We start from the raw sequence: 24,583 nt of genomic DNA, 5'->3' as shown, positions 1-24,583 counted from the left end.
CCTCTGCTGCTGTCCCCCCCCCCAACCCTCTCTCCCTCCCCACCTCACAATCCTCACTCTGTCCTGTCCATTAAAGGCAAAACAGCCCAAAAAATAATCTTTAAAAAGAAATGACGGATACTATACTACTATAACCTCTAACAGTTTTGCTAACAGTGCACAGCTTGTATGTTTTCATGCTTGTGAACTTTGGCTCCACATTATGTACATCAGTCTACATACCGTACATTCTGTGTGGCTGCGTGCACCGAGCCATGGCTGTACAGTCACAGTTTGGCGCAAATACCCAAATAAATACATACATTCAAGATTGTTTACTGAAGATTTGTTAGAAGATAAACATCCATCTTTAATTTCAGAGAGAGAAGAAACATCTCAGATGAAACCCATAAGTACAGAACATGCTAACGTCACACAGGAAGGGTTGATCTGTGTTCAAAAATAAATGTCAACAGAGTGAGTCACTTACCTCAGCTTTGCGAATGTTTTCTTTGGTGTCTTCTATCTTCATCTCCAGATCTAGTCTCCCCTGCTCTGTAGGGGGCAGGCCATGACTCTCACACTCCTCCAGACACTGAAAACAACACACACACAACTTGATTAGATATAGTCTTTTAAACATTGTAAATTTCCTAAATGGGTATATGTGGCAGATGCGATCATGTGTGTGTCCATCTTACTCTCTTGTAATGTATGATGTTCTTGTGTTCTCTGGCCACTCTGGTTGCCCACTTCCTGGCCTCCTTGTTCAGACTGTGCTCCTCCGTCGTCCCCGTCTCCGACTCCAGCTGACGACTCTAATGCAGACAAACACACACATACACACACCAGACAGGCATGGGTAAACACACACATTTACCCAGCCCCACACACACAAGCATGGCACACATACACACGTGCACACATAAGTACACCGTGAGCAGTAATGGTACAAGGTGTGTGATATGCAGAAGCTGTTAATTGAACTAGAGAAAGTGTGAGAGAAAGATTGTTTCCTCCTCACATAATTAATACAGCGTGCTTTGCAAAGCTCTATTGTTATACTCTTGGAATGAAATAGCTGCTATTAAAACCACATGTGAAAGAGCATGAGTGTGTGTTTTTGTGTGTGCTACTAAGTGAGGGAGCAGTGGTACAAGGCAACAGGCCATTTTAAATTTTCTTCTTTTTTTCTGACATACAAAAGCAGCTATGTGAGCCTTCAACACCAATTATAAGCAGGTGGCGGTTTTTCTTCAGAGGCTAATGTATTAAATGTGTCTTTGAGTTCAAAGTCCACACACCTAGTCATTAATCCACCACTTGCCAGGGACAGAACCAAACATTAAACATTATTCTTACAATAAGAAATGGGATCCAACATGAATGCATGTTTTTAACTACAAAGTTACAAATGTTTTGATTATTTCACATGGCAGATGTCTGTATTACTTTCTTCCTTTATTCCTCACTGATTTGAAGTGGGCAGGGCTTAGCTGGAAAAAGGTGGTGTCACGTATGTCTGTGTATTAGTCAGAATTCAACAGCCTTAGAATCTTACTTTGAGTTGTTTGGTCACTGTAAACAGACCTTTAACGCAGCAGACATTTTGACATGTCATAGTAGGAAAAGCACAGGTGTATTCAATGACATTAATGACAGCTGCATTCCACTTAAAGGAGGTCCATGCTTGCCCTCTTGAATAGCTTACTGGGACACTTAATGGAACTAAGCCATCATTAATGTTATCAGTTTGACCTGCTTTTCCTACTATGACAAGTCAAATCAGTTTTTGTTTTTCTATTTTAGTTACATTTCCCCTAACTGCTTATCCTGTTGGGTGTCACTTGGGGGCTGAAGCCTATCCCAGCTGACGTTGGGCGACAAGCAGGGTACACCCTGGACAGGTTGCCAGACTATCACAGGGCTGACACATGAGCCCCTTTTACACTGCCAGATTTTCTGCGAATGTTGGGCCGTTTTGCCGGCAAGCTGCGAGCGTTTAGACACACAGAGTTGATCGGATTGGCGAGTTGATCCGAGGTGCCCAATTTTCCGCCTCGTAGGGTAGACATATTGGTGGAACCCTTTTAGTTTAAACAGACCGAGGCGGCCTTCCGCAGCAGGAGGGGCTGTTGAAGACTTGTGGGAGGAGCTGTTGATGATGCTGCACGTGCGACCCACTGGTGGTGGATAAATAGGAAACAGATGATAGCAGGAATTAGCGAGCAGCTAGTAGCAAGAGGGAAACGCAAACCTGACAGACACTGTAAAGATGAGCAACTGGGGAGACAAGGAATTGCGCGCCCTCCTTGTCCTCGCAAAGGAAGAGGCCATTAACCGTCAGATGACGGGGACGGTGAAGGACGGGCCAACTTATGAGAGAATCGCCGAAGGACTGACCAGCCGCGGCTTCCCTCCCACGTCACTGTTTACGTCACACGCTGAGCTACACGTTTTGTTACTTGCTCACGCCCCCCATTGCCCCGAAAAAAGCGCATTCTGTATAAACAAAAGTAGGTAGGCGGCATTTTGCTCCACTCCCCGATTTTGTTTTTATACTGCCAATGCTGAAAAAAGACTGATTGGGCTTTCCTGCAAATTTGCACAATTCCTATCTAAAAAGGGCTTTAGAGACAGACAACCATTTAAGCTCATGTTTACACCTACGGCCAATTTAGAGTCACCAATTAACCTGCATGTCTTTGGACTGTGGGAGGAAGCCGGAGTACCCAGGGAAAACCCACACTGACATGGGGAGAACATGCAAACTCTGCACAGAAGGGCTCCCCCAATCCCACGGTTTGAATCCCCCACCACACTTCTAATCCGGAACCCTCTTGTTATGAGGCAACAATGCTAGCCGCACCACTACGCTGCCCAAGTCAAGACGTCTGCTGTGAAAAAGGGCCATCCATTTCTGACCAAACAACACCCACTCAGTCCAGATGAAGCACATTAGCTGCGTTTTTAGGGTACGATTCTTTGTAAATGATTCTTTTAAGTTTTCTTTACTTTGACTGTACAACAGACTCAACGCTAAGTTTTCAGGGCTTTAAAGGAACGAAAGATTAGATTGTTTAGCTGTCGTAAGTGTTCTGAAGAAACTGCTTGATTAAAGTGGAAAAACGTCATTTCTGTCATTTTCTTTCACAATATTTATACTGTATGTAGATATATCTATACATCTTATTCAAAAACAAAATGCCATCTGTACATTTGCTGCTTTCTGCTTTCGTTTCTTTATCAAAATCAATTTCTCCAAAGGTCAGTTTTATGAAACCAATGTTGTCGTTGTTTTTCTACTTAAATGTGACTCTGGTTTGATCTTTTTTTTAATTGCTGTCTACCATAAATATGGGTCATACAGTGTTAAAGAAACAAAAAGGATACCTTTTAGTGTGTAACCCTGTAAACTTGTCATCCCAATTGCTTCATTTTGTACAGTATCTGCAGCGTACACTGTTTTAAAAATCTGCAAAAATGTTAAGTATGACATCTATTTTGGCTTTAGGCAGAGACAAAATGTTACTTCCAAGAAAAACAAATTGAGCCCACATACATTCAGTGTCACTGATGAGTGCTCACAGACCTGAAAGGCTGGGGTTCCCATAATCTGATAATAAAAGTGTGTTCGCTAGACTACGGTACACGATATTTTAATTGCAAGTTTCCATGCACATCATATCTATTAATTATGTGCTGCTTCAGTAACAAGAGGGCATAAATCTGGCTAAGTATAGGTGTGAAACGAAGAGTATTACATGGGAGATTTACAGCTTAATTACATTCGGGCAAGGGAGGGAGCTGAGGCAGGGAGGCAGAAAACTAGATTTGAGCAGTGGCTCTTAGCTGACATATTGTGAGAGAGAGCTCAGCAAATTGGGCCCTGATAGTTTATTGGTATAAGGTTAATAGAGTAAACAGAGTAAATAAGCATTTCTTTCAGGTGGCCAACAAGCGTCTATATGAGGAAAATGCGTATGCAGGGATGCAAAACATTTTAAATCTTCTCCTTGCATGTGACCTTTATATGACTTTGTGTGATGTTGTTAGTTTCCACTCCTCATTCTGCATTTCAGCTTTATGTTTAAAGCCTAAAGCATGCTGGTGAGACCCTAAAAGTCTGGGAGCACCATGAAAGGTTCGGCTGGTCAAGTGTGGACGTTTAGCACACATAGCCAGTGATAATCAGATCTCATGCCAAATATTAATTCATCAAATCAAGCTCTCAAACTACTGTAGATGTGATAACAGGCAAAATCACAGATAGTCAGTCTTCCAGCTCAGGGAAATGTTAAGTACAGCACAGTGAACTCAAAATGGTGTGATCATCCTGTTCTTCAATAACAACCTACACCATCATAATAACAGTCATTCAGAGGACTGTGCAGAAAAACTGTGTTATTCTGAAACCACAGGGATGAAGGGGTGAGAATGAACCGTGTCAGCTGTTGTAGCTGTCTCTCTGAATGATACTACAGCGTATGCTAGTAGGAAAATACTAATTTAAATGTCTAAACCCTTGAGGTCCAGGGTTCCTACACATTTTCCATTTCAAAGTTTCATACTTTTCCAGACTCCTCTGTAGATGTTTCAGACCATATTTGACATCTGAGTACAAATGGCCAGCCCTCGGAAAACGTGCATTAACCAAATGTGGCTGTTCACTCCGCAGTCCTACGCAGAAGGCTGGATAATGTGCCATTGTGGAACATCTCTGCCCAAAGAGTAATCTATCTATCTATGCGCATACTATTTTCCCTTAACATATTTAAAAATTGATTTTGGTGAGCTTCGGTGGCTTGGTCGTTAGAGCAATAGCCCCATTTTCAAAAGGCTTTATCTTTGCCGCAGCGGCCCAGTTTCGACTCCAGGATGCAGTCCTTTGCTGCATGTCATCCCCTCTCCCTCTCTCCCTTTAATGCTACATTGTTCTATCAATTAAAGGCAAAAATGCCCAAAATAAATCTTTAGAGAAATAATTTTGGTGTTTTTTAGAATCAAGAACTAAAAAAGTGTTTAAAAAAGTTGAATAATTTAATTACATCACCGTATATATTAAAAAAAATGTTCAAGTAAGCTTAACATTTGGTCATTTGTGATGCTATGTGTTTACGCAAGTCAAAGATACATTTTCTTTCAAACTAATTTGGGCTTGGATGTCCAGATTTGGTTGTCAGGTTTCTTTGTCAGGCCATGGTATCCAGGCGTATAGGCAGCTCTGCATAGGTGTGTGCGCTCAGTCATACTTCTTGCCATGCTTTTGACGACATCAAACTCACTCTGGCCCGCACTCTCTCACCAGTGGTAAACATTTTGGCTGCCTGCTCCAAATTTCACGAAAAACACTCCGCTTGTATGATCAATAATTTTTAGAGATTCTGAATTTTGTTTTGTAGAAACAAGAATGCAGGTAATAGTCTGGAAACACAAATATTTTCTATCCCCTCACTTTAATCACTTGTTGGAAAGCTTCATTATCATGTTACTGCAAGGCAAAAATGCCCAAAAAACTAAACCCAATGATGGTTTTGCCACTGTAAGAAGCTACTACTGTCTTTTCTAAAGCATAATTTCACACGTCATCTGCTCCCATTGTTGTTGTTTTTTGTTTGTTTGTTTATTTTTTAAAGGATCTCTACAGCTGTTTGACTCATATGATACATCACATTAAACAGCACCTGTACCACACTTAAGTCAAGGCAGCCTTATTTCTATGTGAGCTGTTTTAATGGATTTTTAAAAGCAGCAGAAGACGATGATTTCAAGGTGTCTGCACAGCCTGCTGTTGAATACACAGCAGTGCCTTCTGACTGTCACGAATGCATTGCTATGGTTAGAATACGACAAAAAGAAAGCTATCTTAATAAACCAGAATAGACTGCCTATCTTAAATCCCTAATCCACTTTAATTTTATTCTTAGTTTTAGTATTATTTAACATCCTGTGCTTGTGCAGCCAATATTTTCTCTTTTATAGGCTTCTGCTTGCAGATGCACACTTAAAAGGATAAAACTCCTTATTATTCAGACAGAATTTACCCACACAACACTTTCACTCATTCACAATCTGCAACAGCTTGATTTTGTTGTGGTGATGTAATTAGGATGGGCTAACACACACTCTAAGAAAGAAAATATACACATACAAAGACCAAAAAGAAAAACAAAACAAGTACAGAGATGATCGTTCTGCCTGCGATGACTGCAAATGTGCAAATAAAAATCACACACACACAACATTTAGCCCATTTATCTGCAGGACGGAGATGATAGCGTAGTGATATTTCAGACGATGATGCAACAGCAACAAGGTTACGGCATCTGATAAGTCATCTGGTGCTGGAACTGCATTGCTCACCAACAGATGACAGTATCAAAGCATTGCAGTGCTGCGGAGTGGTATTCAACAATCCAGAATATGCAGCTCCCTTGTTTCATTACCGTGGAGCAACGAGATAATGCAGGGTATTACAGCTCTTAGAGTAATAAGACTTTGCACCTTAATACATGTGAAACTGCTGCTGTTCTTAACTCTGGTCTGATTTTTCCGTTGTTGCATAAAAGGGAGGCTACACTCGAGTTACAACTGAGATTATGACTAAATATCCATCTAACACCAGTATTTCGGAGCCTCACACGCATTAGGTTTAGTTTAATTGATTACATCAGTAATGAGCATGATGTCATAGGTGTAACTGTAGCCACGCCTGTGTGGTTACACTGCCGCATGCAACAGTCACGGTCATCTTACTATGACAAACGACCACAGGGATTCTGATAACTAGCACCTTGATATAACGTTTACATAAATCAAATTAGATAGGAACATCTGTTCTTAAATATTTCACATGTTCATGCTCATAGTCTCTTCTGTAAAAAGTCTTTGTGTCAATGCAGGCTAGACATGCTGTAATGGCCTGCACGGCTTTCTGTTTAGGTAGAGGGATTGGTCCACTCTGTTTGCCAGGAAGGATGTTTGGGATGTAAAGGTTATTCCAGTTGACCTATACTGCATTACATCTGTCTGTGGTCAGTCAGGCTTAAGTCATGAAAGAAAGCACTGTCCACCTTAGCACTTGGTGCTCAAGCAGTCTAGGGCTTCTTTTGGGAGACGTGGTTATGTATAGTGACCAAAGTGTCATAATCCCAGCCAGATGGCCCCTTAATGAATGAGAGTAACCATATTAAAGGAATAGTTTAACCTCAGATGATCATTGTATGCCAGTAAGTCATCCTGTGAAAACTTTGTTTTTCTCGCATGCTTTCATGGTGAATGAAGAATTCCATACCGGTTCCCTGTGAAGGTTTTTTTTAATGAAAATTCAATTAAATTACATTTTTTAGCTAGACTTTGCCTCTTTATTAGCAACTGGGTGCACACAACATACTAATACAGTCAACTAAAAATCCATTCATAACTTTTTGTATAGGCCCAGTTGAATAATGCCATAATAATGTGTGGTTAACACAAAATCCCGCGGCACAACTTGAATGGCATTTGAGAAACACTGGTTTAAGTCATAGGGGACTGCATTTAACAACAGCAAAACTATATAAAACATCTGTTTGCAAACTCGAATACAACTTGTTCAGTACAATCCAAGTCTCATTTATCCAGTTGTATGCTCAGTGCTTCCCAAACACCTTGCCCGAGATAGTCAGGTTTTAAAAAATGCATGTGTTTGGGGCGTACTAGGCATGAGACTGAATTCATAAGACTTGGCTTAAACTTCCTGAGTTGTGTGAGAGGTAGTTAAAATCCCCACACATCCATCCTTTCACTGTGGAAGCATAACACAGGGTGAGTAATGTATACACAAATCATCATTTGCAGGTTAACAACCCTAGATTTCTTATCATTTTCAACATAACACGATCTAAATCTGACTTATCTACGACAGGTTTTAATTTGAAAACATGCCAGGATGATCATTAAGTGTACTAGATGCAAAGCAGTGTGCCTGTTACCAGTGTCATACAAAATTTCAATCATAGAACTGCATTATTAAAAGATTTACCAAGGCTTTGTTAGGCAATACATGAGCGTTCAAGCCACTGTCACCAGAACAGATAAATAGATAGACATGAATGAAGCAGATGATCCATGAGTTGTGTCAGGAATGAAGATGAAGAATGCTAACAACAGTTAAGACTACCTGTGCCAGGGTCATTCTCATGGCACTGACGGGCGACGGCTCAATGTCCACCAACTGCTGCACCGAGCTCAGAGTCTGGCACACGCACACGCACACACACACACACAGGCAGGCGCCCCACGCACCCAAGAGCAGCAGTGCAAGCACACAGACAGACAAATACAAGGAGGGGTTAATGGAAGAAAAGGTTAGGAAGAAGTGTTAGCAAAGGTTGAACTGGATTAGGAAGACACAGGGAAGGAACAGCACGTTATTGTTTAGAGAAATGCTACCAGTTAAGATCAGAGAAGGAAAATTTAGCTGAGAAAGTGGAAGAAGGAAAGAAGCTGAGACACAAGAAGAGAGCACAACATGACTCAGACACAAGAGAGAAGGACAGCTATAGAGGAATTAGGACCAATGTCCACTGGGAGACATCTCTTTCTTCACCAGCAGTACTTAAAAAGTCCTCAGAGGGGTGAGACAGCATGAGTCCCACTGCTGCATTATGATCACACAGACTTGAGATCAATTTACAACTACTTGAAATATTTTTAACATCCATCTACTTGATTTGACAAAAAAAGTTATGTTACTTTTGTAAATGATGAAAAGAAGCTACGACTACAAAGAGAAGCTCCCAGCGGACACTTATCATTTGGCGTTAAAACGATTAATATTAGAACACAGAGTAGCTTCATGCTTCTGTCATGCTGTCACCAGACGCTAGTTAACTGGACAACTCCATCCTGAATTGTTAACATAAAGAAATCTCAACAGGCTGGAAACAAAAGAGCCAACGATCTCTCCGGAGAATAAGAATGATCAGAGCTTTGGCTCTCCAGTTTCCAGCTTGGCAAGCCTCTCAGCCCCAGATGTATTAATGGGATTCTCTAAAATCATAAGAGTACACGTACATAAATTCTGTTAGAGTGATTTAACTGATTGAGATGAGCTAAACACATCAGCCAAAGATATAAAATACAATATTGGACGGAGGAGAAAAGGTACAAGGAGGGAAAAGCCAACATTTGGCAACACAAGAGGCTGATTACTATCTGTGTGTGTGTGTGTGTGTGTGTGTGTGTGTGTGTGTGTGTTTGAAAGAGACAGAACTTGAGAGACGGAGTGACTGTCCTGCCGCGTAAACAGGTTCATACACAAACAATAAAAGCACGACAACAAACTGTGTGTGTCTCACCGTGTCACATTCGCTGGGCTGGAACTGGAAGTCGTGTGCTTTGTGAAACACTGGATTCTCCTGCATGAACAACTGCTGGTTGTACTCTTGTATTATCTGAGAGAAAAACACAGACCGAGATCGTTAATACTGTGTATTTGAAAGCAAGTTTTTTGCTGTAAAAAACAAAACTGTCGATTTTAAATCATTTGAATCCGCAGCCTTCGTTCCACCGAGATGGAGGGAAGTACAAACTTTTTACAGCCGCCTTTCAAGCCTACAGTGGGTGAGTATTTCATATTCATATATATATTTTGGCTTTGATATTCTGCGGATCATTTTAAACAGGTAGGGTCTCTCTAAGTGAGTTTAAGCCCTAAAACCAGTTTCATAAAAGTGCAGGCCGGCTGCAGGTGATGGTGTATTGAGAGGCATTGAGCTGCACACACTGTATTGATGAAAACTAATTGCAGGGTGGTGTTTTGGTTATGAATCCATCGTTCTCTCTTTGAGAAGTGTTTGGAGAAGGCCACAAGCTTTTCACAGATGCTCAAACACAACAAACAAGAACACAAAACACGTTACAAAAGTCCAAGGCATTAGTTTTTAATCTGTACTGACAATGCGTCATATTGTAGCTTTTATCTTCCTTAGAAATGTCTTGTTAGCATTCCTACATCCCTCAATTTAAAATACTTTTAATTAAAATGCTGTATGTGTGATGCTTCCAAGCTCAAGGCAACGTTTCCCTGCTGTGTAATGTAAGACAAATAATGCCTAGTAATAACAAATGAACTCAAAATGTCAAGCTGTTTCATTCCTTTCACTGAAAAAAAACACACTGTTGTTGCAAAAAAAAAAGAACTTTGATCAGTGTGTGATGTCAAGAAGATGGATGCATACTCCCCCACAGTATCTGAATTGAGACCAAAAAACACTATATTTCCACAAGTACTAACTTACATGAGCACAGACGGTCTTTGTTTCTCAATACTTCTGACTCACCCTGGAGGATTTGTCCAGCAGGAATTGGAAGGTGTTGTGTGTGGCTTGCGAGGCCTCTAGCTCGGTACGACTCAGCTCTACCAGGTAGTCTTTCACGTGCTCGTAGATCCTGCCGTCCAAGGCCTAGAGGACAGAGAGAGAGAGAGAGAAGGGCCGGGGGTTATAGTGAAGAATGGATTAATTCAATGTAATTCCATAATCCTTGATAATAAAGTGGAGAGTACAAGAGAATCAGGAGGAGACACCAAGAGTGAGACAGACAGATGAGAAAGAGGGTCAAAGAGTAGGTGAATAAAGCCAGCAATATACTACTTTTTCTTTCTTGGAAAATTGTGCCTTGTTTCTCATCATCAAACTTCCAGCAATCATTTAACCACAGCTATTATGTAACTGGGGGCCTGTCTGAGACAATATTTGTGGTCGTCTTGTCCCTCGTTTCTGTCTTGTCTCTGAGCCTGGAGGAACACATCATCACCTCCAGGGATGTGTGACTACTTTGTTTGCACAACTACTTTGTTGTAGGCCAGTTTTGGACATGCAAAAAGAATATGGAGACACATTTTCAACAGTGTGTCTCCCAGGGGCATTAGACAAGTGAATCCTCATTCAAATTTATGTTTACATAGACATGCATACAGTATGTTTTAGCATCAAACAACAAATAATCTGCTGACGCACAAATGTCAGTTACGATGGAAACAAGAGGCTCCTGTAGTACTCATGTGCCCTTCGGCAAACCGCCCAATCCATCAGCAAACTGTAGAGTGTCATGAGTAGACGAGACTGTTGTATCTGCTCTCAGGTCACGACAGAATAGAAACGTGAATAAACACTAATAGTCCACACACAGGTGTTTCCACTTGTGTTGCCTAAGACGAAGTTCACACTCATCATCAGATCGCTGTGCTGCTCACACTACACAACTTGCTACACTATATCACTGACCAGCGACAGGCCGTCACACGCTACAAGACCTGGTCTCCACACTGTTTTTTACAATAACGTAATGATGTAATACCATGTGGGAAACAGGATTTTTTTATTGTCACAGACAGACGTGTTCACAAAACAGCCTGTGTCCATTCATCTTTATAATTTATAGCTTGTACCCTCTACGTGTAGCAACAACTTTGTTCCATGTTGCAGCTGGTTTCCACTCAACCCTGTCTCACGCTCTGATTGGCTGTAGCTTGCCCACAGGCCCCCGACAAGTCCAGATATTCAGCCTGCTAGATATCTGGGTTGTGTCTGTGATGCATCGATGAGCCCTTCATCGAGCTTCGCAGTTTGTGTCTTTGAACAGTTCACACATAGTGCTCGTGGGCCGATTTGCAAGCCATCGGCAATGTGCCTCTGATCTAGGGCTTTTGTCAGGGAGCTGCAAAGTCTGTCAGCGCATGGAAAGTCAGGGCTAAAGTCACATAGTAGTGTTGTCACGGTACTGGAATTTTCTAACTTTTAACTTTAAGAATATCAATGTGAATCAGCTTTTACGCCTGGAACCTCCCATCTACAACGGGCCCTCATTGAGGACTTGGCTCAGATTCTGGAGTTACTCTCTCATCCTGAAGCCTCCTTAAGGAATCTGATCCCGTTTGATTTGGCGGTGGGAACCTCTTGCGACCGCCACTACACTAGGGAGGCTCACTTTGAGAATATCAATATTTGATAAAAAATGTTCGATACCACAGGGAAAAATTCACATTTAGGGCATAAAATTATTAGTTTTTAAATACAAGATAAACATAACAAAGCTATGACATGACAACAACAACTTTTCTCTCCTTGTCAAGTAGCAGAGAGGAACATGACTGTACTAAACATTACAATAAGAAGAGCATGAAAGCTCAGCTGGTACTGGTGTATCGATACTGCAGAAAAAGAGTATTGAAACCATTTCAAATAACCAGAATCGATATGTATTGACAAATCGACATTTTTAACAACACTATCATGTAGTGTGAACTTGGCATAATTCAACCCCTTCTTAAGTCTGTGTGTGCGTGCACAGCCTGTGACTGATTGACAGCTCCCTCCCTCTCCAGTTTGTTTTGTTACAGCAGGACAACTTATCTCGTTATAATTCATATTGTTCCAGTTTTAGATGTAATTCCACTTCTATGTGGGTGTTTAAATAAAGGTTTCAATTTAATAAGTGTTAACACTTGGTTTGTCACACACAAACACAAACACACTTCACCACTGTCCTAGCATTGCTGCCAACAGGGAAAAAATCTAGTCTAACTGTGGCATATATTATGTTGCCTGATGCTGCACAACACACATTTTTATGAATTAAAGAGAGTGAGACAAACAATGAGAGACGAGAGCGAAGTCAAAGGAAGGACAGACAACAAGCAGATGTTTTCATTTGACAGCTCGTATCATTAGAGGTGGATTCTGATGCGCCGATATAAAGAGGTTTTAATGGAGTATGTAGCCCAAATGAACAGCCTTTCTATGGGGAGCTGGGGTAGTGCTGCCAAGCTGTAGGCCGCGCTGCCAAACAGACAGATCAGACAGAGAGGGAAGAGAGAGAGAGAGAGGCTAATGGAGAGGAGGAGGAAGAGGAGGAGAGAAGGTAAGAGGGGAAGAGTGAGCATTTGAAAAGGTATGAAAGAGTGAGAGAAGAGATGGACAGAATGAGCGTATGGGAGACCTGTATGTGTGTGTGTGAAGTGTTCTTTGGATAGCGTTCTCACAGCTGCAGGGGAAGGTGAAGGGGTTCAGATTCCAATTCAACAAAACACAGAGACCGCAGACACACACACACACACACACACTCTCTCTCAAATACTCAGACATTCATACTCTCCTCTAGCCAAAGTACTTCATAAAAGCTCACACTCTCAGAAACCTGCTTTCACTCTGTGCTGGCCAGAGGATGTTTTTGGCTGCAGCCTCCCAGTGACACCTACACTGTCACACAGTAAACATACAACAAAAACTTCATATGTACATAACACTAAAGTAGCATTTGTATACACAGACTTATGAAACAATGGGAAATTGACAAGGAAATTATGTCATTAAGGGTGGGTTGTTGGCTGACTTCTCCCTAAATGTTCCCTCGTCAATCTGCTCATTTCCTCCTCCCCCTTTCTTCCTTTCCTCCCCTCCTTCTTTCATCCATTTACGGTAGTGTTGAAATGGAGTGAGTCAGCTTCCAGAAAAAGCCCCGTCCCCATACCGTGGTCAGTGTGTGTGTGTGTATGTTTTTTTGGGTTGAATGACTGCATCGGCCAGAACAATAAGTACAGCACAGTGGAGCAGACAGGGTAGCAGAAGTCTAAGTGTGTGTGACTAGCGGGGGACTTAAAAGATAGACGGCTACAAGAGCATCAGCTGCCAACAGCAGAGGGAGATGTGGAGCAGCCTGTTCCTCCACTGCCCTTTCACTACAACTGTCGCATTGACAAGGACAGCAGCCTCAGTGTAGGATATATGTTATTCATGCAGCCACAGTCAACACAGTCAGTACTTACGAAGTGAAGTTCAGACCTAAACAAGTCCTTCAATTTCAAGTGTCCTCAACCCTCATATGCAGAAAGCCGCTCTATTATCTATCGCATTCATTTCATTATCCTCCTCTATATGGCTTGATCTTAAAGGCAGAAAAGGTCTTGATCCAAAGAGGAGCTGGCAAACTTTCCCTGCCATAAAGTTAGCAATTTGTAGCTCATCTATTCCAAAATGTCCTCCCATGTCTGTAGCCAATTAATAATGTTCACGACAAGAGGGCAATGGATTTTATAGGTTGAATATAAGTGCTGTTGGAGATGAAAAGCAGGATGAATGGAGTTTCCCCCTGAAACAACACAGCTACAATTACTATAATGTTTTCTGGGTTGTATTGTGCTGCTTTGGTGATGCATATATATATTGTATGGCTGCTATTTTTACATCTGCCACTGATGCTGCTCTCTGGGCAGAGTTTCTCAGCAGATCTCAGTGGAGCAAAAACTGTGAAAGGAACTTTTCTTGTGATGCAAATTCTGGTCCCCCCTGTTCGGAGTGTTGTTATCAGTGACTTTCAGGTGAAGACCTGTAAACACCACAATAAAAGAAAAAAAAACTGCAGGGGGAAGGAGAGAGGATGAGCAGATTGCCTCCCTCTAGCGATGTCCCTCATTCTCATTGTGTGTTTGCGTGCATGTATTTGTGCATGTGCGTATTTCCCCGCAGTCCCGTCCTTCTGTCGCGAGGAGCTAAGGATCAATTATTCAGAATGGCCTCGTAGTATAGATGCTCATACACGCCTAAGGCAGAGTTTGTGAGAGTTGGGGAGAAGGAGAAGCAAGGGAACGATAGGAATTACACAAAATGGAAAAAGCCGAGAAAGAAATTCAGCAAAAAAAAAAAAACTGGGTAAAAAGAGAGACGCATATAGAAACATCTATCTAACTTTAAATTAGCATTAAAATTATTCTTAATGTATGCAACTTACTTCACTGACAGGAAAACTAAAAGCAGCAACCTTACTGGCGCAGTCATCCAGCTACTCTGATGAATGTCTCCCCACTGTGTGTTTGTGTTTTCACTGCCAAATACGAATCATGTCTGAGACTAATGACTGTCGGGATAAAGAAAACATCTCACACATGATGTCTGTGTGTATGTGCACATATGAGTTTGTGTGTGTGTGTCTGTCAGACTGACATGTTTGTACTGTGTTTTAAAAAAGGATGACATCACAGTTGCTCAGCTGCTTATGTCATCCACCACACAGTAGCTGAGGTGTGTCTGTCAGCACACAGGATAGTCATTTAGTGTGTGTGTGTGTGTGACTGTGTCTGTCTGCCTGCTGTCAGCGTGACCTGGATTTCTTGTAACCACAATGGCATGCAGATACTTTAGCGTAATGTCTGTCTGTGTGTTGATTCTGTGCACGTGCCAGAAAGGTCATCTAATACCACATTTCTACACACCAACAGCAGCCTGCTACCACTGGTGAAATCAATATGAGGGATGACAGCGAGTCTGCTTCTGTGTCAAGAACTTGCTTTGACATGATCACTTACAGCGATGAGGTCATCCATTTTAAGTACAGTAACAAAATAATGAAACTTACATCTCACATCACACAGGGTTGAGCTGGTTTAAAAATTTTCAAACCAGTTTGATATTAAGCACCGGCCGAACCGGTATACTGAATTTTACCACTTGACTAGCACTTGACTCAGATACCACTCCCGAGTGGAACATAATGGCACTATGTCACAACAGCAAGCGTCTGACTATGGCGTCACATCACACGCTCTCTGTCAACACTGAATCCTTTAAATATGCACTTCTGTTATGTCATGTAAACAAACCAGAGGCCTGTACTACGAAGCAGGATTTGAAGTTAGCAAGGTAACTTCAGGGTTAACTCTGGGTTTTCAGTTCGAAGAAGCTGGTTCTCTTTTTACCGGGACTCACTGTGGTTATGCTGAACAGCTAGTATCAGATCCCTGACCTCTGACCAGTCAGATCACTGAAGAAAAAAATATCCATGGACAAAAGTCCAGAGTCTCAGTTAAAAAAAAAAAAGAGGAGCCTATACATTGTTAGAGGTCAGTAGTAATAGTAGGTTGTTTAATTGTTCCAGGGCTCTGTTTCCGCTGGTTTAAAACAGCTTCTAACAAACAGAGAGATCGTTCACAACACTAAACATATGATTTTTTCATTATTTTAACTTACGTAAAGTTTATTTCAGTCCCCTGTGACAGTGTTCTTATTTTACACTAATTTCACTGCAGCTCAAAATAACATGAGACACCTGTGTGGTGAGAACTGTTAATTGGCTCCCGCTGATATAAATGCCACATTTTGGTCAGACAGACCTCATCAGTCATTAACTAGGCTACTTTTTCACCCTTTACTTTAGAAACAGAAACTGTCTGGCATCACTTAAAGGTGTTTTATGGGACACACTTAGAGTAGTTTCATCATCGTCCGACTAAATAGCAAAAAATACTGTATACTTATGTCACTTGTTGCCTAATGATACCTACACCTAATTTAAGACTCGGCCATTAGTGACTTTTTTGATAGTATTTTCAACATTTCTACATTGATACATGATAACTAGCTTTGTAGTGCCGGTTATCCAGACAGCAAATATTAGGATTAGTAAAGCCAAAAAATGAAAAGATGTCCTGGTTAAGGAACTGGCTTCGTAGTACAGGACTCAGGTATCTATAAGCTGTGCACTGAGTGCTTGTTGTCTTCCCAGGTTTGTACTTTTTAAACACAAAACATGTTTTCTATTGTGACATTTACTGGAAATGACATACACTGGGTACGTCTCAAGTCTCTTATTTTATACTGCTAACTCCTAACTCCTTACTTGAACCGGAAGTCGTTCGAGCTCCGCCATCTTTAAGGCCGTCTCATGTCTCTTATTCCTGCCAGTAAGGAGTTAGCGTTAGGCGTTAGGAGGGATCTGTTAGGTGCGATGAGTAAGGTAACACGAGAGGTTCCTAACAGGAAGTCTTTTTCAGCTTGAGGCCATGACGTATAAATACCCGCCCCCTACGTCTGGCTCATTTGAACGAGATGGCGGAGAAACAGCGCAAGTGTACCCGTTACATGCATTCTTTGCAATGAAACGCTGTAATTCACATGCCCATGTGACTACAAAGAGTAACGTTAATGATATTTCGTGCAAGACTGTCATGTTGTAATTAAGTTTATTTCATTCACAACCCGTTGCGGTGTTCAGCGGACTGTCTGTGATGCGTGGCTGTTAAATGTGCAGCTGCTCGAGTGATAAAACACCACGCACACACACATACACAAACACATTTGCCCATCATTAATTGTCCTGCATGTCATGTGAGTGAAATAATGTTTAATAGGCTGTAGGTAATATTAATATTAATTATTATTATTACTTTCATTAATGTTGTTGTAAGCTACTGTCATTACCGTCTGTCCTGCATCTCTGTCTGTCTCTCTGTCTCTGTCTCTGTCTCTGTCTCTCTCTCTCTCTGTCTCTCTTTCTGTCTCATTGTGTCATACGGATTACTGTTAATTTATTATGTTGATCTGTTCTGTACGACATCTAGGCCTATTACGGCAGTAATAAGGCCGTCTCATGTCTCTTATCAGCAATCCTCGCTCCTCACTCCTAACTCCTGACTCCTTAAATGTTTTCCTAAGTGGGAGGGACTAAACAGTTAGGTAAGGTGGCTAGATTAGGTGGTTAGCAGTAATTTTAAGGGACTTGGGACGTACCTCTTGCAACTACCAGCAAGTAGAGCAAGTAGAGACAGATTTTACAGTGAAAAAAATGAGACGTTGTGTTGATGATGCCTCAGTTCAGCCTCATGAATCAGCCATTCCTCATCCATTGCAGCGTTTAAATTGAGAACAGGAATAAATAGAAACAAGGCAACCAACAACAGTTGAGCTCAAAATGGCCCACTGCGTCACTCACGGCCAGTTAGGACACCTCTTTCGTCGGCTTCACGTGCAGTTTTAGTTTTCTTGGGAGACTAAGTTTGCCACTTCTCCTTTCATCACAACAAAAAACACATGAACTTTCTAGGAAACAAACACGATGTGCACCGCTCGTCCCCCCTCCCACCTCTACTGAAATCTGATCTCATTGATGTTGCTGGCCTGGCTCTGCAGTAAATTGTGCACAGCCTGTCAGACACCAGTGGCTCCGTTAGTCTGTTTATACACAAACATAATATTATGTTAATCACGTTGTCATACTGCTTATTACTAATGCAATATAAGTTGTATTTAGAGCTGTGACACCGTGAGCACAGGTGGCTAATGTACTATATTAAGAAATAAATGAACACATTTAAGTTCACAGTGATGCATGTCACATAAAGGTGTCACATGTGATCATGAGGCCAAACGAGTCATTGCACACACAGGAAGAAAACACTCCCAATGCAGCAAATCTATTTGCATCCACCCTTTGATGACTTTATGTATTCTGTCAACAACACAAAATTACAACGATCGTGAAAGCTCTCTGAGAATTCCCTTGCCTTAATACAGTTCAGTCAACATTGTGGAAAATATAATTTCATGCCTACCGATCATTTGGTAAGAGCAAATATCAGGGTGGCTCATTTTGCAGGATTTTTCCTCACATAAGCCCCTTTAAAATCACAAATCCAGAGAACCCTCTGACTCTCTTTGAAGACTCAAAACTGTGAAATCATCACTTTTTCATGTATGATTTCTTTCCCCTCCAACTACTTCGGTGACACTGAAAGGGAGTCTGACTTTGTGCGCTCATAAAAGGAAGACATTTTATCCCAAATGGAGCTTTAATTCAAAGTTGCTTCCCCCTTTGAATTTAGAACTAGAAAATGTGTCCCCGTTACTGGAAAATCCCTCTGGGTATTATCAGCGCATGAGATTCTTAAGTCAGTGCTTGTTGTAGTAAAAGGAAATGTCATTAAAGCATTACAAACTACCATTTCAGCTGCCTGGAAATGTGCAGTTTTAATAAAATGCCCACATTCACGGCGAGGGTATGGATTCTCTCTCACACCATTCACATCTTTTAAAGCTTTATATCCATCTTTATGCAAATACCTGTATGCAGTGCAGTAGATCTGTGTGATAGTAGCGGTCATGGTGAGCGTTGGCAGCAGCTAGCGTTAGCAAGTAGTCGTTCCTGGCTTGCGTCGCCTTGGAGTTACAGTCACTTCTCTTAGCTTTCAACTGAAATGAAAGGAGACAGATGATATTGCAATACTGCATTACGGTAACAGAGCAGAGCTTTAAGCTTTATGTTGAGTGTATGAGTCTCTTTTTAGGTTCTGGGCTCATTTAAGCAGCAAAATGAAGCAACCATTTTTGTTGCTGTATCATGGATTTAAAAGAGTCAGCTTGAAAGCTCTGCCTTAAGAGGGAGTGATGGTGTTTGGCTGTGTGAGTGAGCCCTCTTACCTTTACACTTGCTTTCTGTAAACTAATTCTTGACTGAAAAAGACCCAGTTTAGACCTGAAATAAAAAGAGAGAGCAAGCAAAGAAGTTAATGTTAATGAATAATGCATCAGTTTGAATTTAATTCTAAAAACACATGAAGCTGTTTATGCTTGTACACAGTGTTGTAGTACTTGAGGTCAGTCGTGGTGTCAAGACCACTTTGTGAAGGTTTCTGTCTTGTCTTAGACTCAACCACATTTTTACTCGATCTTGTCTGGGTCTCAGGCAAAGAGGATTCGGGATTTTATTTCAAGAGCGGTCAAGACCACAACTGCAGGGTTTCACTAAACTGCCTGTGCAAATAATTATATGTTGATTTCAGCTCCTTAGTGTTTGTTTGTACTTGTTTGCTCACAGAAAACAAAGGAAAAGTCCCACACATAAAACTCACCTCTGCAATGTCTTTTGATTATTTTACCAAGACATTTCTTATGGTACACTGACACATACACACATATATACAGAATGGCGATAAAATAGGTGAATGAAGGGAAATCTTAACTTGTTTTCTGTGGGTGTGTTTTTATGAGAAAGTGGATCTTTCAGATCAATTTGAAGAGCGCATCTTCCACATCTTAAGTGTAACATCCAGTGTGGGACTCGGTTTCAACACACTCTGATCTTGATCATGTCTTGGTCTCGATTTAGGTGGTCTTGACTACAACACTGTTTGCATACTTAAAATGCTTAACAAAAGGAACACTGTTTTCTTTTTGACATCCACTTCATTCACAATCATAGATGTAATGAAACATATCAACAACAAGGTAGGGCAGAAAGGAGAAAAACATCCAAGAACTTCTACAACATCGTAACTCTCTAACCTCTGATTCACAGCAGGCATCATATATTGACCCTGAACAAGCTGCGGCTTGACAGCGATAAATCTTAGCCTGCTCCAGCCACAATGATGTATATTGACGGTGACATCAGAAAGACCTGTCTGATAAGATGATAGAGTGAGCCGGGGTGCATGTATGTGTTTGTGTGTGGTCTGCATTTTTGTTCTACTGTGTGCTTATGTGCATAAGAACAGGCAGTGTGTACTCGCTTACATGTGCGAGCATATCTGTAAGGTGTGTTTCTAGGTTTGCTACACTGCTTCATAAGTGGTGTTAAAAGTGCGTGCTGTGTCTCAGCATTCACACCAACGTCTTTCTGTGTGTTCCCTGTGCCCGACAATGACTAATGTCTCGCCATTTGTCTCCGAGACGCACACACATACACACACATAACGACACAGCGGCAATGCAGTAATTTCTGTGGCTGTGTCTTTCTACTGAGTGATAGAGAACAGAAAAGAGTTGACTGGCCAATCGATGTGGGCGCTAACCAGAGTCGGGAATTCAATGAAGTGAAAATGTCACCATAGCTACTGCTACCTGGGGCTGTGAGAAAAACAACACTCATCAGCACTGCATCACAAGCTGGTACTAATTGTGGTACAGAGCTTCAAAATATTGAATTACAGGAGAAACTTCTTCTCTACTACTCAGTAGGATATTTAATGTAAACACCAATTAAACTTACAATATAATGAAAAACAAATAACAATATATGTCAATCTACCTGGAAAGCTGCTCCCCATGGCTGTTCTATCAGTGTGTGTGGGTGTGTTAAAAACTGAGTAGCAGGTGCAACCTTGTATGGTAGCCTTGGCCACCAGTATGTGAATGGGTGAATGTGACTTGTAGTAAAAAGTGCTTTGAGTGCTCGGAAGACTAAAAAGGCGCTATACAAATGGAGTTCCATTTATCATCTGTGTGAAGTTTTGTCATAACTAGTGTATGAATTCTTGTGTAATGGCCAAAAACATGTTTTGTGAGGAGGCAGTGACCTTAAACTTGAACCTTTGACCACCAAATTCTAATCAGTTCAGTCCAAGTGGACCATTGTGCCAAATTTGAAGAAGTTTCCTCATGGCGTTAAGATATCATGTTCACAAAGACAGGACAGATGGACGGATGGATGGATGGGCGGACTTACATAATAAGACATAATGCCCCCAGCTGTGTTTATTTCCAGTGCAGAGGCATAAAAACATGAACTGATTTTTTTTGCCCAGATGATTACTGTTACATCAAGCATGACTGTTTTTGTAGCGTGGTGGAGATGAAAGCAGAAAAAATTTGGGAAATACCTGATGTTTGTTTTCAAGTTTTTTGGGGGGGCAATTTTGTGTTTCTCACTCTGCATGAAGGATTCCACTGCCTTGATTCCCATTATGAGAGTTTGAAAAACTTTTTGCACAAAGCACACCAAGCCTTATGTGCGTTGCCTTGAACTGGTTTCAGCCATGCTGCGAAATCTTGGTTAAATAGCCAGTATTTGTTGAATTTGCATTTCTTCATGTTGTCCGGGGTACAGCTAACTAACAGACGGTGGATCCTCTGCTCTGGGCATCCTGGCCGGAAACAAAATATGAGGGTCATTGGCTCCACTATCCTGATTTGTGTGAGGTTAATGCGAGAGGCATTCAATAAATTATATATACATAAAAAAATCCTTAAATCCTAACTCCCATGTCTCAGCATTTGTAAGACTTTTGAAAGACTGATTTAAGATATTTAAATACCAATTAAGGCCATAATTTTAGACTAATTAATTCATTGCCTTTTAAGACTTCTTAAAGATTTGCAGGAACCCTGATTTTACATCTGATAGAGTTTTTATTTGTCCTTCAAAGGGAAAAAAATGTGTATTTTAAGTGTCGACAGACTTGATTCAGGTTTAGTTGATTGCTTGGATTCACACCAAGAAAACGGTACCCAGCAGTGTTGTCAAATGTCTGTTCTGTGCTTATGCTTTTGTGGTGTTTTGGTCCCTTATCATCAGTATCTTCTTTGTCTGACTCATAAACACCACTATACTTATGTAATTGATTGCTTCTTTGAGCCTTCGTGATGATGTTTCTCCCTGTTTCTCTATCCTTCTCTCACACACACAATCTCTCTGTGAGGTTAACCAACTTTCTTTTCCTGATGGTATTCTTTCTGACAATGGAGACCATCTGTTTAGTCATTTTTATTTTTACATACATCCCCACCAACACACACACATGCACAGCGCTGCGGTGAGCTTACTTGGCCTCGATGTCAGCCTTCTCTCGTACTGCGTGGGCAACCTGCTCACAGTCGTAGTATTTTTTCTTGGCTTTGGCCAACTCTTTCACCGACTCCTGCAGCTCTGCTTGAATGCCACTCAGCTGATCTATGGTCTATGAAGAGAAAAGGGAGAACAGGCAAGTTGTAAGAAGGAGCACAGACCAACATGAGTCATGATAACTCAGTGTGAGTACATGGAAGGACGTTTGTAGAGATGGATAGAGAACAAAGATTGCTTCAGGAAACTATGACTAACTCCCGCCGTCCACGGATCCGCTCACCTTTTTGAGTTGCTGCTCCTTGTAGAGTCTAACAGTCTTAGCGGGCTCTGATACTTGACTTTTGTAGTTGTCACACACGTTGAGCCTGGACTGGCTCACCTGCACTGTACCTTCTAAGTAGGACCTCCACACAGCATACACATTCCTAGGTGGAGAGAAAAAGCACAAACATGCTGGATGATTGCTGCTCTCCAACTTCGACTCCCAAAAGCAACGAATTCTCCTGCAGAGTGGCTGAATTTTTAAAGTCTCTGCACCACTGTGTGTTTGCCTGAAAAAAACTGTATGTGCAGGTACCTGGAAGGGGAAGAATTTGTGTAGAAATGATGCAGTAGTTGCTAGAACCAACAACCCCAAAACAGCTTTATATTTCGATGCCTCTGCTACAGTGAACAATGGCTCATAAATGTGCTTTAGAACATATTATGTAGGGATGCGCAATGATATCTGTACGTCATCAGAATCTGCAGATAAAGACTTTAAAAAGAAATATCTGCACACTCGTGAATATGTGAACTCCACTACAGGAGAGACCCGATGTTCTCTACAACTGGGTGGAAAAAATATGTACATGTATTTGCACTGGCATCGGCCAATATGAGTTGGAAAGAATCAGCATACCACGTATTGGCAAAAAAATCCAACATCAGGCATGGGGCTGGGCACCGGTTCTCAACACCTTTAAGGTATTGGCCAAAATATCCCAGTATGAAGTAGCATCAAAACTTCTCCAGTCAAATCATACCTGCTTTCGATCATTTTGTACCCAGATCTAGAAAAAAATGTCTATTTGCATGGTCTGTGATGTGGTGTTAAGCGCAGTGTATCTGATGAAGTTGGCAGTTCAGTGTGCCGGGATGCCACCAAATGAGTGGTGGTGGCATTTTATACAACTGAATGCTTCCATTCACATGATGGGCATCGAATGAAGTTGAAAAAAAAAAGGTATCAAATGAAGTACTGTATTGGTATCTGTATCAATTTAAGGGTACTAGCACCACAATTTTTAAGCAATACACAGCCCTAATTGCGCATGCCTAACATTATGTTTTTCCTACATGTCATATGCACACACATACACACACATGTACACCTACCTGTAGTCTGTCCTCTGGTCGTCAGGGTTGATTCCAGGCCAGTCTCTCTTTAGGTACTGGCTCGCTAACTTCTGCAGAGCCTGAAAGCACAAATATAAAGATGATGCAGTGACAAAAATTACCTGCAAAGTGCCCCCTGTTGTCTGCTGAATTTGTACTGTGTCCAGATTACAGTGTACTGGGAACACGTAAGAACATATGCAGGAAAAAAAATGATGGGGAATAATGAAGGCAACAACAGGACAGCATGAAGCTCTATTGCATCAGATCTTTTCTTTATTAGTGTAACTTGAAGTGCAATGCTATGCTTATACCATGACCCCTTACCAGATGTTATATAATATCAGATCAAACGATAGACTGTTGACCAGCACTATGTTCTAAGTGTCTAGTATTTGTACTGTTTTAATAGATTGCAGCTGCTTTTCTTGGCCACGGTATAAAATACTTTAAATTTCAAGAATGCATCCAGATATTTCACTGCTGCACTGCTGCTAGAAGTCTCTCATGAAATAACAACCTTTCTTAGCAAATATGAAGCCATTAGAGCTCTTTTAGAAGACTGAGGTTGTGGAAAAGGTCAGAAAACCAAGGCAGGATAAAATAACTGTTGGCAATCAATTTGTTAGGTTTTACTTAACATACTGGACATATTTTTCACTTTCTTTGGGTGATAAGAAGCACTTAGGTAACCAGGTCAACACTTAACTTGCACTGCAGCGCGCTCCACTCCTTTGAGTGTGAGGGGCTTTAATACAGCTGATTTGGCCTTTATTCTCACTTGGTCACATCAGAAGTGCCTTTTTTAGCAGTCTTTATATTTCTGTTTCAAGTACACAGCCAAAATCTT

General features: G+C 41.3%; 2 protein-coding genes across 5 annotated transcripts in view; one reads left to right on the top strand and one right to left on the bottom strand.

Annotated features, from left to right (window-relative positions):
* Positions 1 to 24,583, bottom strand: part of LOC126409117 (F-BAR and double SH3 domains protein 2-like) — a 93,635-nt gene that overhangs the window by 27,859 nt on the left and 41,193 nt on the right. The window contains exons 4-13 of one of the 2 annotated variants that reach the window (XM_050075058.1): positions 23,734 to 23,813; positions 22,637 to 22,781; positions 22,335 to 22,468; positions 19,212 to 19,266; positions 18,855 to 18,983; positions 10,305 to 10,427; positions 9,321 to 9,416; positions 8,141 to 8,215; positions 681 to 797; positions 470 to 574 (exon numbers count right to left, since the gene is read on the bottom strand). In XM_050075058.1, coding sequence (XP_049931015.1) covers positions 470 to 574; positions 681 to 797; positions 8,141 to 8,215; positions 9,321 to 9,416; positions 10,305 to 10,427; positions 18,855 to 18,983; positions 19,212 to 19,266; positions 22,335 to 22,468; positions 22,637 to 22,781; positions 23,734 to 23,813 — 1,059 coding nt within the window. The remainder of the gene's footprint in view (positions 1 to 469; positions 575 to 680; positions 798 to 8,140; positions 8,216 to 9,320; positions 9,417 to 10,304; positions 10,428 to 18,854; positions 18,984 to 19,211; positions 19,267 to 22,334; positions 22,469 to 22,636; positions 22,782 to 23,733; positions 23,814 to 24,583) is intronic. The other variant, XM_050075065.1, reaches the window with a different exon arrangement.
* p2ry2.1 (purinergic receptor P2Y2, tandem duplicate 1) overlaps positions 9,389 to 24,583 on the top strand; it is a 67,192-nt gene continuing 51,997 nt past the window's right edge. Inside the window, exon 1 of one of the 3 annotated variants that reach the window (XM_050032370.1) lies at positions 9,389 to 9,585. In XM_050032370.1, coding sequence (XP_049888327.1) covers positions 9,537 to 9,585 — 49 coding nt within the window. In that variant the 5' untranslated portion in view covers positions 9,389 to 9,536. The remainder of the gene's footprint in view (positions 9,586 to 24,583) is intronic. The other 2 variants (XM_050032379.1, XM_050032403.1) reach the window with 2 other exon arrangements.

The sequence above is a fragment of the Epinephelus moara genome, chromosome 2 (assembly GCF_006386435.1).
Source record: "Epinephelus moara isolate mb chromosome 2, YSFRI_EMoa_1.0, whole genome shotgun sequence".
In the NCBI taxonomy this organism is placed as follows: domain Eukaryota; kingdom Metazoa; phylum Chordata; class Actinopteri; order Perciformes; family Serranidae; genus Epinephelus; species Epinephelus moara.
This window is presented reverse-complemented; position numbering and strand designations above follow the sequence as displayed.